Source organism: Mixophyes fleayi, chromosome 11 (assembly GCF_038048845.1).
Source record: "Mixophyes fleayi isolate aMixFle1 chromosome 11, aMixFle1.hap1, whole genome shotgun sequence".
Taxonomy (NCBI): Eukaryota; Metazoa; Chordata; class Amphibia; order Anura; family Limnodynastidae; genus Mixophyes; species Mixophyes fleayi.
This window is the reverse complement of record NC_134412.1, coordinates 37187050-37201057: the sequence shown is the minus strand read 5'-3', so window position 1 is coordinate 37201057 and position 14008 is coordinate 37187050. Positions and strand designations below refer to the sequence as shown.

The 14008-nt window shown below is 39.1% G+C and overlaps 1 protein-coding gene across 4 annotated transcripts in view; it reads right to left on the bottom strand.

Moving 5' to 3' along the window:
• LOC142106704 (sulfotransferase 2B1-like) overlaps positions 1-13639 on the bottom strand; it is a 38552-nt gene extending 24913 nt beyond the window's left edge. Inside the window, exons 1-2 of one of the 4 annotated variants that reach the window (XM_075189688.1) lie at positions 13488-13639; positions 2111-2272 (exon numbers count right to left, since the gene is read on the bottom strand). In XM_075189688.1, the coding sequence (XP_075045789.1) occupies positions 2111-2258 (148 nt within the window). In that variant the 5' untranslated portion in view covers positions 2259-2272; positions 13488-13639. Of the gene's footprint in view, positions 1-2110; positions 2273-10298; positions 10365-13487 lie in introns of those variants that run through there. The other 3 variants (XM_075189689.1, XM_075189690.1, XM_075189691.1) reach the window with 3 other exon arrangements.
• Positions 13640-14008: the final 369 nt, after the last annotated feature.

The following is a 14008-nucleotide window of genomic DNA, read 5'->3' as shown; positions in this document are numbered from 1 at the left end:
AAATATTTACTTTAGGTGCAACTTTTGCACTAAACTATAGCAATCACTCAAGCAATATATTTCATTGTATAACTTGCAAAAGACATATGAAACTAATTGCTATTTAGTTTATATAGCTCAGGGCACATTTTGCACCTAAATGCACTGCTATTAAAGGAACCTTACTGCGTAGTACCACATAAATTTAACATGTTTAAGTGTTTTTGCACAGAAAAGAAAGCATTGTGAAGTTCACTAGTTTATTACAATTGCAACCTGAAAGAGAAAGACATCTAGTTGCATTAGGCTTTTGTTACATAATTAGGTAACTTACAAATACCTAAATCATGAGGAAAAAGCCTTTCTGAATTGTTTATGGATTAATAAATACAGCCCTAAGACCAGGGGCGGATTGGGAACTGAAAGTGGCTCTGAAAAAAAAAACCTTAAAGTTGCCTCATGTGGGCGGGACCAAATCAATTGTAGGCGGGGTTAGCACAGCATTATCATAGCAATACAAGGAGGAGCCTATCACATCCCTGTGACTGCCACACAATACAGATGGCATCCTAGTGGCCCAGGCCACATAATACAGAGGGCATTCAGGTGGCCACTAAATAAAGAACCAGAGTAAAAGGTCAACATAGAAAAATGTACACTCAGAGCACGGGAGCAATTGGAAGATCACTTCATAGCCATAGTAGAATTAAGAACTATAGCGAATCACACTCTCTGCTGTCAATCACAGCTACAAGGGATTCTATCCAACAAAGTCACACACACACACAAGCCATATGCACACACAATGCTATATTATATATATATATATATATATATATATATATATATATATATATAAATATACACACACACATAGACAGAGCCATATACGTAGTTACATACACACACACACATTACCGTATACATAGACAATGGTGTATACAATTACCCTATACATACATACTATTTTTATTATTATCGCCGATACATACATAATACCATATAGATACATATACACACACAATCACGGGCATATAACACTCCCATGCATACATATCCATTACCATATACATACATAGAGCCATTTACTTAGTTACATACACACACACACAAACACACACACACACACATTACCATGTACATACAGAGACAGAGCCATATACATAGGTACATACAGACACACACATACACACACATATTACCATATACATACATAGACAATGCAACATACATACATGTTACCATGTACATATATAGCTTTTGCAATCATCAGGAGGTGAGCGCTTAGTCTATATCCTTTGTTTGCATGTACATATATAGACAATAATATATACTATTACCATATACATACATAATATTATTATTATTATCGTAGATACATATACATACATAATCACAGACTTATAACACCCCCACCGCCGGCCCCTTGCACTTAGCTGCTGTCTGCGAATATTCATTGATGGAAGTTTATTGCTGACAGTAAGCAGGTCCCTAGACTCCTCTCGCAACAAAGCCCCGCGCTGTGAAATGACAGGCAGTTTGGCATCAGTGTGATTGACTGTCTAGCTGCCTGTCTCAATTAGGTCATTGATAGGGCCAGCCCCAACAAACAACGGCCACCCCCTCCTGCCGAGTGAGGGAAAAAAAAATCACTCATTGTAGAGGCAGCCACCGGCGCGCCAAACGGCCACCCTCCCCCGCTGAATGCCCCACACAAAGCACAGGCGCACACACATCGGGAGTGCTTGGGAAAAAATGTTGGGTTTTTTTTTATCACAAAAAATGTTATTCATTACAGAGGCAGCCTCTTTAGAGTAGCGGCCTATCAGGAATCTTCCCGTTAAGGCCTATAACCAATCTGCCCCTGCCTAAGACTTATGCTTAAATGTTATATATAATACAATAGAATACACCAGGGGGTATATTTACTAAACTGCGGGTTTGAAACAGTGGAGTTGTTGCCTATAGCAACCAATCAGATTCTAGCTTTCATTTATTTAGTACATTCTACACAATGATAGCTGGACTCTGAATGGTTGCTATAGGCAACATTATCTTTTTCAAACTCGCAGTTTAGTAAATATACACCCAAAAGTTTTCATGAAATTTATGTAAAGTAGTAAAATATTACCTGATTTGGGAAATGTTACATTGAAAACATCATCATCACGTGTTTGAAATTCCTTCCATGCGTAGGTCAAACTTTCTACTGTGTGTATATTAACAGGAAATTTTACTCCCTCAAAGTCCATGTACTCGCGTTTAACTTCCACTGACATTCTGAAAATACCTGCTGGGAGAAAAATAAATATTACTTAGGAAAGTTAGACATTTTTTTAAAAAGAAAGTACTAATTTATTTACTGACATCAAAACTCCATTTCTTAAATGACTCAGAGTGGAGTCCTATTTGAAAGCATACACTTTATTCTAATAAAGTTAATAATGGTAACAACTTGCATAGTAAAATACAGCTACAATATAGCCAACCTTTATCAGAGAAATAGAGATTGAATTTTGTGAGTACTCACAAAGAGTTTTGTGAATACTCAAACTGCAGCTTGTCCCTGTACTGAATAGCAGTGCCTCTTTGTCAGATGTGAGGACTGTGTGACCTGGTGGGTTCTTTGATAATCACCTAATTCGAATCATTGCAACCAAAGCATAGTTTATTCAGCAGATGACAGAACAAGCAAGTCAATGTACAGATACAAGGCAGAAGAATTCCTTACAAGCACAACATATTCACGTGATGGTAAGCGCTGTTCTTAGTCACCACAAAAGCAAGATCTTCCTTTACAGGCCAAAGGCACAGGTTAGATAACCCTTATTATTCACGTGGTGATAGAGCTAATGGGGGGCATATTAGGGATGTAGCTAGCTTGCGATAAGTGGTAAGAAGATAGGGCAAATCCTGGAGTATCCTCTCTCTGCTGGCTGGGAAACATTGGTTCCCTGGGGAGAGGGTGCCTAGGAGTCTGGGCCCGAGTACTATTATGCAACGACCTTGTTGGGTAGATGGATGATATGGAGTTTGTGTACTCTTATTTTTTAACCAAGACCTATTGGTCTGTCTTTTCTTTGGGCAAATATTACACCTGGTGACATTTCAGTACAACTCTGTCTAACATATAACCAATAACCTAAAATACGCATGGAATATAATAGCTTATGTTAGCAAATGCATATGAAAACAAATTACAATAAACTAACACATCTAAATATTCACCCAAATCCTGCCTCCAGGCCAATTTGTGGGGATCTCGAGCAACCTCAGTAGAAAGGGTAAGTTCGGAGTATAAAGTATCAATTAGGCCGGCCGTGGATGTCTGGCAGAGGCACATTCTCTCGATGGTGGTGATGGGGAGTCAGGAGATGCGACGTTTAACAGCAACATGGAAGTTTCGTAGTTGGTAATATTCATAAAAATACTTTGTGGGAATATCAAACCTGGTCTGAATGACAGAAAATTTAGGGAATACAGTTTCATGGGAGAGATCATTTAGGTATCTATTACCTTGAATGCCAAGAAGGAATACAGATTGTACTAAGCCTGGGGGAAATTCCAATGAATTTAAAAGTGGAATAACTGTAGAGGGCTGTGGAGATAAACCATACGTCCGTGAGGCAGATTTCCAGATTGCCAAAGAATGGGAGACAGTGGGATGAGCCAGAACTAGTTTCGGGTGGCAAGCCCATGGGAACCAGAGGAGGGAGCTGGGGGAAATTAATACCAGGCCTTTGGTCTCAAGAAGGACTCAAACTGTGGAGGCTGCAGAGTTACACCACAAGACACACTGAGCAAGCTGAGCAGAGAGGTAGTAGTGTTTGAAATTTGGGATACCTAGACCTCATTGCACCCGAATTCCTGTATGAGGTGTTCTAGCTTTAAAAATTCTAGTTAACACAGGCTTAAGCTGGGTACACACTACAGAAATTTCAACCAACTTTTTATGCCGAGCGATTTTACATGCGATCGATGGTCCGATCGCTCGGTCCATGTACTGCATACACACTAGCCTTGTTTAGGACGATAAACGGAAGAGCGGACGTCCCTTTAGCGACTTTTTACAGCCATCTTGTTGTGAGCAATGATTTTAATTTCGTACACATTGAAGCGACATTTGCGGGAAATGTAACGAGATACCAAAGACATTAGCATAAAGGGGCAGAGGTTTCGCTATAGTTAACACCCAAAGCCGCATAAAAAGAGAAGGCAACAATGTCTCTTCATTCATTCATATAAAATAGAAGTTTAGTAACATACATAAAATTTAGAAAAACATTTAACTGCTAAAGTGCAATGCAATGAATATTCCCTAATAAAAAAATCCCTTCGTATGTAATGGAATGCTCCATTCTCGGCGTGCATCATAGCTGATTGGTCCACAGCAGAAACGAACGCCCATGTCTGAGTGTATAAAATGACAGAGGAACCTGTTTGGCGCCGAGGAGCATGAGAAGATGGCGAGTGAGCAAGTGTCAGTGGGTGTTAAGGTTGAGGAGAAGGTGTCAGTGGGGGTTGCGGGTGAGAAGGTGTCAGTGGGGGTTGCAGCTATGGAGACGGAGACAGAGTCAGAGATGGTGCTGGAAGGGCCAAAAAATGTTGGAAATGTTAAGGTGGGGGATGGAGATGCTCAAGAAGAGCAAAGAGCAAATCCAATGAGCCCAAGAGAGGTGGAGATGATGGTCAAAGTACTGGACCAGGACGACTACGACATTAAAAAAGGTCAGTAACACATGTAGTGTATCTGCTAGAAGGACTTTATTTCATTCTAGTGTCACATAAAGCAATGTAAACGCCTAATTTGAAACCTAATTTTTTTGTGTCAGAACGAAGAATTAACGGTGAGAAGGCCTGTTTAGATACCACTGATACCACTAATGTTACACCCGTTAGCAAACAAGAAAAAATTGAAAAATAAAAATATACTAAAGAAGTTCTACATGAAGGTATTTCAGTGAACATGTGTAGAAAGCTAAATGCTTTGGGCACATACCTGTACCGTTATAATAACAAAAATGGCGCCTGTTTTCCAGAATGTATGGAGGTTAGGCCTGCTATTATTGCGATTTCGCCACAGGGACCAAAATATAAACTGATCCCGAGCAGTGTGCAAGGTGAGAAAATGAGAGTATTTATGTCGTTGAATATAAATTACAGATATAGAAGTTAAATGGCAAACATTTTTTTATTTCCTTGCATCGTAGATAAATAAATCAAAGGGAATAGAAACCCAAGCGACATCAAGACCTGTTCTGCCACAAACCAGTAGCACCTTTAAAAATACTAAATACTTAAAATAATACTCTGCAGTACTCTGCGCTCTAATTGGTATGGGCGCGCTCACTTTTCATGCGGATCTTTCAGACAGCTGTGTGTGTAAAAAATTTTGTACCTTTTTTGCTGCATTAAAAATGTTGCATGAACACTGTGTGGTTTATTCTGGGTACTTCTCAATTATAAGTTAATAAAGGTTAATATAACTTTAATAGTTTATAAAGGTTAAAGTTTAGAAAGAGTAAATATGAATACATTGCCAACATAGACGCAAAGGGTAATAACACACGTGGGACTGGGATAGACATCATCCGCACCACGTGGGACTGGGACAGACATCAAAAAATTCACATACACACGACCCCCAGGTCGAGGAAGTATAGGAGGATTGTCGTGGATCGGTCGGAAGTTTATACACACTACACAGCGGAAATGAGATTGGAACGAAAATATTAAACGGTACGACCAACCAAATGAGGCAACAATCGTCCATTTGGGCAGACTTTCGACCATTGTGTCACTGCACACACTGACCCGACTTTTGAACGAGCGGTCGTATGTCGGCTGATTCAGCCGATTATTGGACGAAAACTGTGTAGTGTGTACCCAGCTTTAGGCAGTGGAAAGTATCAAATCCCATCAGCAACTTCTTCCACAACTGTAAAAGAAAAGGAATAACGCAACTGGAGAAGACACATATTATCACTTATTTTTAGAGTACAAAACTAATTTAATTCCTGATACGTAAGGGCTGTCAAAGATTTTATATACACGGTTTCTGTTCTCTTTTCCTCTTAATTAGGTTTTATAGGTTATCTTTCCATATATTAACATATCAACTTAAGACAGCTGACCTACTTTATATGAAAAAATAAATAATGCATCAAGGCTCTTCCAAAGAACAGAAATAGTGTGAAAACAGTATAATGCAAAGATGGTCATGACTGACAGTTAATCCTCTATATAGACCTAGGATTGGGTGACCTTACGCTGTTGCAAAACAACAACTTTTTAATGTTTTAAATTTCTCATTTCTTCTTCACATGTTGCAATATCTTTTGTTTCTATTAGTTGAGATGCAAAAACATGTGATGAAAGAATAAGAAGTTTATTTTCACTTAATGAACTCTTCTCTCATCTGCCCTGGAGTCAACATTCAGAGTCCTTATTCCATATGTTTTCCTCTGGTGCTCCAATACAATCAGTGTCGGACTGGGGCATGAAGGGCCCACGGGGGAATGCAGTGATAGGGGCCCACTACATTGGTGTGGCAAACTGTAAGAGTGGGTGTGGCCAGTCAAGGGGGTGTGGTCAGCCCATGGAGGGCAACTTACAATGTAAAGAACAAGGACACCTGGTAAATATATATATATATACATATATATATATATATATATATATATATATATATATATATATATATATTTGGTAAATAAGTCTTTATTTTTTACTTGTGATCCATCTTATAAGGCTTTATTGTGTTTAAGCTACACAAGTAAAACTTGCTGTCAAACAAAAAGCTTCCATTCCCTACATTTTTCGTAGGTTTTTCTTTTATGCTGCAGTATTATTTTGAAGGACATTAACAAGTTTCATTATAAGGTGCCATTTAGATGGGGTCTGCAGTATGTGTATTGATTCCACTCCCCCATTTCCCTCTGGGCTTCTCTGCTCCTTTCTGGTGGAGGGCACTCACTTACCTGTGTGGAAAGCTCCAGCATCCTGCTCCTCTGGGCGGCCGTGATACCAGGAAGACAGCACACTCCTCCTCCCCTGCTGAAGTGAAAAACACTACCACACAGGTGCAGACAGCCCAGACACAGCTCTCTACACCTGCGTGGTAGTGAGTTTGTGATGGAAATGGCCACGCCGCCCAGAGCTGGATTAGGGGCCCGGGGGCACTTAAGACAGGGGGGGCCCTAAAATCTAAAAATTAAGAGCAAAGTGTCTTCATTGGGTATAAAGCTGTAAGCATTGACACATCCTGCATTACGACACCTATAACCCGCTAGTACAACATTTACAGCTCTCCCAGAGGGCTTGTCTAGCTTGTCTGCACAAGAAAAGTCATTACTTTCACAAACTAAAATACTTTACATTAAAACAATCATTAAAACCCCACATTAAAATAGGCATTGACACCACACATTAAAACCAGCAATGATACCGCACACTACAACTAGCAATGATACCGCACACTACAACTAGCAATGATACCGCACACTAAAACTAGCAATGATACCGCACACTAAAACTAGCAATGATAGCGCACATTAAAACTAACATAAAAAATAAACATTGATAACATAACACCAATTTTGACTATATATGTCTGTATGTGTGTAGCTATGTATGTATGTATACCCTTATATAATGCAGCAACTATGTTAGAGGATCCTCTATTTTAATAATCAATATTAAAGCAATTATTGCTGTTGGAGCTCTAATTGATAACGATGGTGAGCAGGTTGAATGAGGATCAATCCAGAATGTCTCAATAAGTCCACAAATGCTTGGGATAATAGACCTCAAAAAGAAAGGGGAAAGACAAAAAAGGGGGGGAGGAAAGGGAATAGCAGTCAGCAGATATATAAACAGTAAACAGTAAACCAAATCTAAAGGAAAAGACACAAAAATGGAATATGTGACCCAAACCCAACTAGAATAGAGACATATAATAGGTAATAAACAGGTTATCCCAAAAATAAATGGAAGAAGGGTGATTAATCAAACAATATATATTTAATAGGTCCAGAGAAATGGCCGTGCAGACCAGAAAGAGCAATAAAAACAATTGTATCCATAAAAACAAATGCACAAACAATGGAATAAGAAACGTGTCCCGGGTGTAATTGACCAAACATTAATTCACGCTGAATGAGATCCTATTGGCGTGAGAATGCGGCTTGAAAAGAGAAGAACCGGGATCGGGTGTCCTCCTTCAAAATGTAAGTCCAGAACGGGCGGGATGGTTCAGGCACGTCTAGATGGAGATCCGCGGGCACAATGCCTTCCACAGTGGAACGCATAGCTCTCCACTTCCTGTGTACGGGTACTGGACTGGATCAAAAAGATGATCTGATGCGGGCGGCGCACGTGCCCCCCCTTAATCTGAACTCCTGTGTTCCCTGTAAGCTCCGCCCCAACAACAGAGGGGACGGAGCTTCAACCCCGCTGGGCCTACCGGTGGATAGTCCGGCTGCCCGGCAGGCCAGTCCGAGGCTGAATGCAATTCTATCAATTGCTGTAACCCAAACAAAGTCAAGCTATAGCAAATAAGGACATTACAAACATCATCCAGTGAGTCTTGGTTACTCTTTGTCCACATCCACACTTATACCTGGGCATATACATACTTATACCCAGGCGTATACACACATTTTCCGCAAGGTGCAGGGATACACACTGGGACTGATTCACAAAGCGACGCATACTGATCGTAATGTGTGTTTGTTACAGAAGACACGTAATTTGTGTCTGTGCATGCCCGAAATGAACAAGGAGTGGATCTGAAGATTCATGCATTGATGAATATGGGTGTAGGTCTGTAGGTCTGCTGTGTCTTGGTTGCTTTTTATCCACATCCACACTTACACCCAGACAAATACACTTATACACAGGCATATAAAAATCTAGCATATAAAAAAAAAAATTCATTTTCTTGCGTAAAATGCGCACAATTACTCTGCGCATGACATAAGTCATCAGACATAAGTACAGCATAATACTTGGTTACACAGGCTTGTATACATAATAATCATCATTTATTCTATTACACATTTGTATACAAATCAGTCACTGCAACACAATTCTATATTTAGCTATATTAAATGGTTAACAGTATCAGGGTGACCTCTAGAAGTGTAGGCTGTAAGGAGCTCTAAGGTCATATTAGGTAACATTGTGTCATTAAGCTCCACATTCACAATGACCCGGAAGGATGCCTACTCCTTCGCCAGTCCGGGGAGATTCCCAGAAATTCTTTTTTTATAGGCTTCTTTTGCTTATACAAGGTAAGTCCCAACTCTCACCCCATTCTTTAGTTCTTTATATTAATTAATTCCAACTTGTGTCAGGTGAGTCCCAGGTGTCCCATGGCTGCTACTGATTGGGAATGACTTGCTTTTAAAAGGTGTGTGCAGGTACGCTTTTAACCCAGATAAAAAAAAACCATAGCATTGATCATGTTAGGACTGACCAGAAGGGTAATAGTTTGGCGTGAGTTGGTCAGCTTAACATACATTGCAATATGTGGAACTAACATTCCCTGTTTTCAATATAGAAAAGAAGTTAGAACAGCATTAATTGTGTATTTGGAGAGTGCAGAGTATCCATGTTTTTAAAGTATATTTTAGATATATGCGCAGACCTCAGTGTTTTGCTTTTAGTTTTGGACAAAAATCCTCATGTGTTTTGGTTTTGGTTTTGCATCTGGACTTAATAAAATGTGAAAAATAGGTAAAATCATGTGATTTTTAGCTGCTTTTGTTCCTACATTAGTATTTATAGCAATAGCATTCATTTTAAAGTAATTTACAGTCTATTTTCTAATGATCTGTTCACAACTGTCAACATTTTCACCAATTTTGGCCAAAGGCTGCAGCGAGCAGGCTGACTAAAATTCCTGACAGAGTAGTGGCTCAAATATATGGCAGTTTTATAAAAGATACAATCTCTATGAAACATAGTGGTACAGCAGTGTGCATAACTCAACCTTGTTTCTACCTCTATCTATCTATCTATCTATCTATCATTGTTCTTCAACTAAGTCACTTGACAAACATTTTAAATATGAATATGATAGAAATCTACCCTTTGCGTTACAGAACATAAACGAATAAAAAGCAAGTGCGAGGCTAGAATAAAAGCAGGTATGTGAATCATAAATTATATTAAATATACTAATAGTTTTCTACATATTTCTTGAAATATTGCAGCACTTTTTGGCTCCAGTTGTTTTATATTTGCAGAGTTTTGTTCAGTAGTTTTGTAGACATAGCACATTAAGGAAACACGTTTTTTCAGAATTGTTTGCTTACCTTAAAGAGGATCCTCAACAGCTAAAACTAGAATGCACAACTAGAGCAAAAGGCATGAAAACACAGGGCTATGTTCTGGAAAGACTTTTACAGAGCATTAAACTTTATATGCAATAAGTGTCCAAAGTCACTGTACTCTCATTGGTAGTTCTTTATGTGAGACAGACACTCCCTTTGAAAATACACAGTGTCCATATCATCATTATCAGTTGAACTTTGATTTATGTACACGATTATACAAGTAAAATCCCTTTGACCTAAGGTGTAAAATAGATAAATGCAGCTAATGATGGGTACTAAAAAAAACTCTGCAGTGCTGCACCAGAAGTATAGGAAATCATAGATGAAATAAAATGGGAGTTCATAGAAATCTATGATCTGAATTGTGAATTAGCAATCCCGGCATTTGACATGGCTGATAAAATCCATCTCCTTATGGTATTGGGTCGGGCCGCACTTTAGGGACCTTGACATGTGATGAGTAATTTGGAAATGTCTTTTCTGTGTGTAGATGTGTCTTGTAAATACGCATAATGTATAATCCTGGATCAACAGTATCAGTAAAAAGGTCTAAGTCAATGATTAGTTGGCTAATTGTATGTGTTATAGACCTATCTTTGATAAGATTCAATCAATTAGTGTAACCCAAATAAAGTCAAACCTGTCACGGTTCCTACGAAGCGACTCGGCAGATGTACCGTAGTAAGAGTGGTAATTATAATAAGTAAAGGCAAAGAATATAATGCAGTTCGGTGTAACTCTGCAGACCACTATGTGGTGTTAAGTTCAGTAGAATGAGCGTCAGCTCTGTAGACAAACGTAGGGACGATGTCCGTAGATGAGCGTCAGCTCTGCAGGCCACTATGTGGCGGAGAGTCCAGTAGAATGAGCGTTAGCTCTGCAGACCACTATGTGGTAAAAGTTTCAGTAGAATGAGCATTAGCTCTGTAGACAAACGTAGGGACGATGCCCGGAAATGAGCGTCAGCTCTGCAGACCACTATGTGGCGGAGAGTCCAGTAGAATGAGCTGTTAGCTCTGCAAACCACTATGTGGTAAAAAGTTCAGTAGAATGAGCGTTAGCTCTGCAGACCACTATGTGGTAAAAGGTTCAGTAGAATGAGCGTCAGCTCTGTAGACAAACGTAGGGACGATGTCCGGAGATGAGCGTCAGCTCTGCAGACCACTATGTGGCGGAGAGTCCAGTAGAATGAGCGTTAGCTCTGCAGACCACAGGTGGCGGAGAGTCCAGTAGAATGAGCGTTAGCTCTGCAGACCACTATGTGGTAAAAAGTTCAGTAGAATGAGCGTCAGCTCTGTAGTCAAATGTAGAGACGATGTCCAGAGATGAGCGTCAGCTCTGCAGACTAGGATGGAAGAGAATAGCTGGAAGCTAACAGGAAGCGACTTCTATCTCCAGGAGGTGACTCAAAGAACAGGCACTGTAGGTAAGGAGGAAGTGCCTTTTAAACTAAGCGCCATTAGAATCCACCAATGAGAGGAGAGTAGAAGTTTTTAAAGAAGCTGTCAGGTCTGCGCATGCGCAGACCCGAATCCAAGATGGCGGCACCCAGGACGGAGCGGAGCGCCGGAGCCAGGTAAGTCTGCCGGGTGTCGGGTGTGCTGCCCGCACACCCGGCGTGTGATAAAACCATAGCAAATAATGACTTTACAAAGACCAGCCATTGTGTCTAGGATCCCAATTTGTAAACGATACTGCTGCAGCTACGATCCACAATAGGGTGTGATGTGTCACTGGTCACACAATAAACGGATCCACCAACGCGTTTTAACCCTTAATTCAAGAGTCTTTCTCAAGGTCTTCTCTTTTCTTGAGAAAGACCTTGAGAAAGACCCTCGAATTAAGAGTTGAAATGCTTTGGTGGATCCGTTAATCGTGTGACCAGTGACACATCACATCCTATTGTGGATCGTAGCTGCAGCGGTATCGTTTACAAATTGGGATCCTAGACACAATGGCTGGTCTTTGTAAAGTCCTTATTTGCTATGGTTTGACTTTATTTGGGTTACACTAATTGATTGGATCTTCTGGATAATTTTAAGTTGATTGTGTTTTATTAATTTTATTAAAAAATCATATTGAGTTAATCCACGAGATCTTTTTCTGGTGTTGCTTTTCTCTACAACATGTCTTAACGTCCGAGGTTGGAGGCGGATCTCCATTATTTAGAAGGAGAAGGGGAACAGAAATTTGATCTTGAAAAGTGCTTGTTGGGGTATTTTCTTGTAAGCATATACCCTAAGGGGTTGAAAGTAAGAAGAACACGGGTGGATCTCTGAAAATTGCTGTTTAAACATCACAGATTAAGAACTATTTATTTCTATAAATTGTTGGTGGACATTGTGATTTGCCCTTGTTGTTATATACTACGCTATGTTTTCTATTATATATCTTTGTATGTACACATGCACCTCGGTAGAAAATGAAACTAGATCCATGTAGAGGAGAAAATTTCTTTGTGGAGAAAGTGTCTGTGCATATGATCATCTGATTTTGCAGAGACGGAAGCGCAAGTCTATGTATCATTTGTGTTTGTAGCATATATGAGTTTGTATATATATATATATATATATATATATATATATATATATATATATATATATATATATATATATAAGTGTAATACCAATTATATGACATGTCACTATTAAGCAAATAACCTACCCACATGACATTCCGCTATATATTGCAGCTTTGGACATTTTTTTTTCTTTAACAATGTGCACAAAAGCAGATTCAATTCCAGACAAACACTGCATTTGTTTACACAGTTCTGTTAAACAGTAATTAAAATGAAGTGAGATGCAACTCTCACTCTGCACCACTAAAGGATACATAAATATCAACATGAGTAATCTATCTATCTATCTATCTATCTATCTATCTTTGTTCTTCAACTATGTCCCTTGACAAAGATTTAAAAAATTATTGTGATAAAAAGTTACCCTTTGAGTTACAGAACATTAACAAATAAAATGCAAGTGTGCGACAAGAAAAAAAGGAAGATAGTTTTCTGCATATTTCTTCTCTTGAAAGGTGTGAAATATTACATCACTTTTTCTGTTTCCAGTTATTTCCTATTTGCAGAGTTTGCAGAGTTTCGTTCAGTAAGTTTGTAGATATAACACATTAAGAAAGCATGTTTTTTTTTAGAATTGTTTTGCTTACCTTAAAAGATGATCACTGACAGCTAAAACTGAAGAAAGCACAACTAGAGCAAAAGTCATGGAAACATAGGACTGCGTTCCGGAAAGAATTTTACAGAGTTTTAAACTGTATGTAGAATAAGTTTTACTATCCTTGTGTTCAAGGTCCCTGCACTCTCATTGGTAGTCCTTTATGTGAGACAGACACTCCCTCTGAAACTACACAACGTACATAGAATCATTATCAGATGAACTTGCGTACACATTCCATAATATGGTTCAGTATGGTTCATAGGTAAAATGCCTTGAGCTAAGGTGTAAAATAGATAAATGGAGCTAACAATAGGCACTACAGAACTCTGCAACAGGGTTTATAACAAATCATACAAAAATAAAGTGTGAGTTCACAGAAATCAATGATCTGCAAATTCTGTTCTAGAGATGAAGAGATTGCCATCTAGCAACAGCAAGTGTTCGGTGACAACCTCCCGAAGGACTCACTGATAGAAAGAAAATGTGAAACATAAAACTTTTATTTTCTGC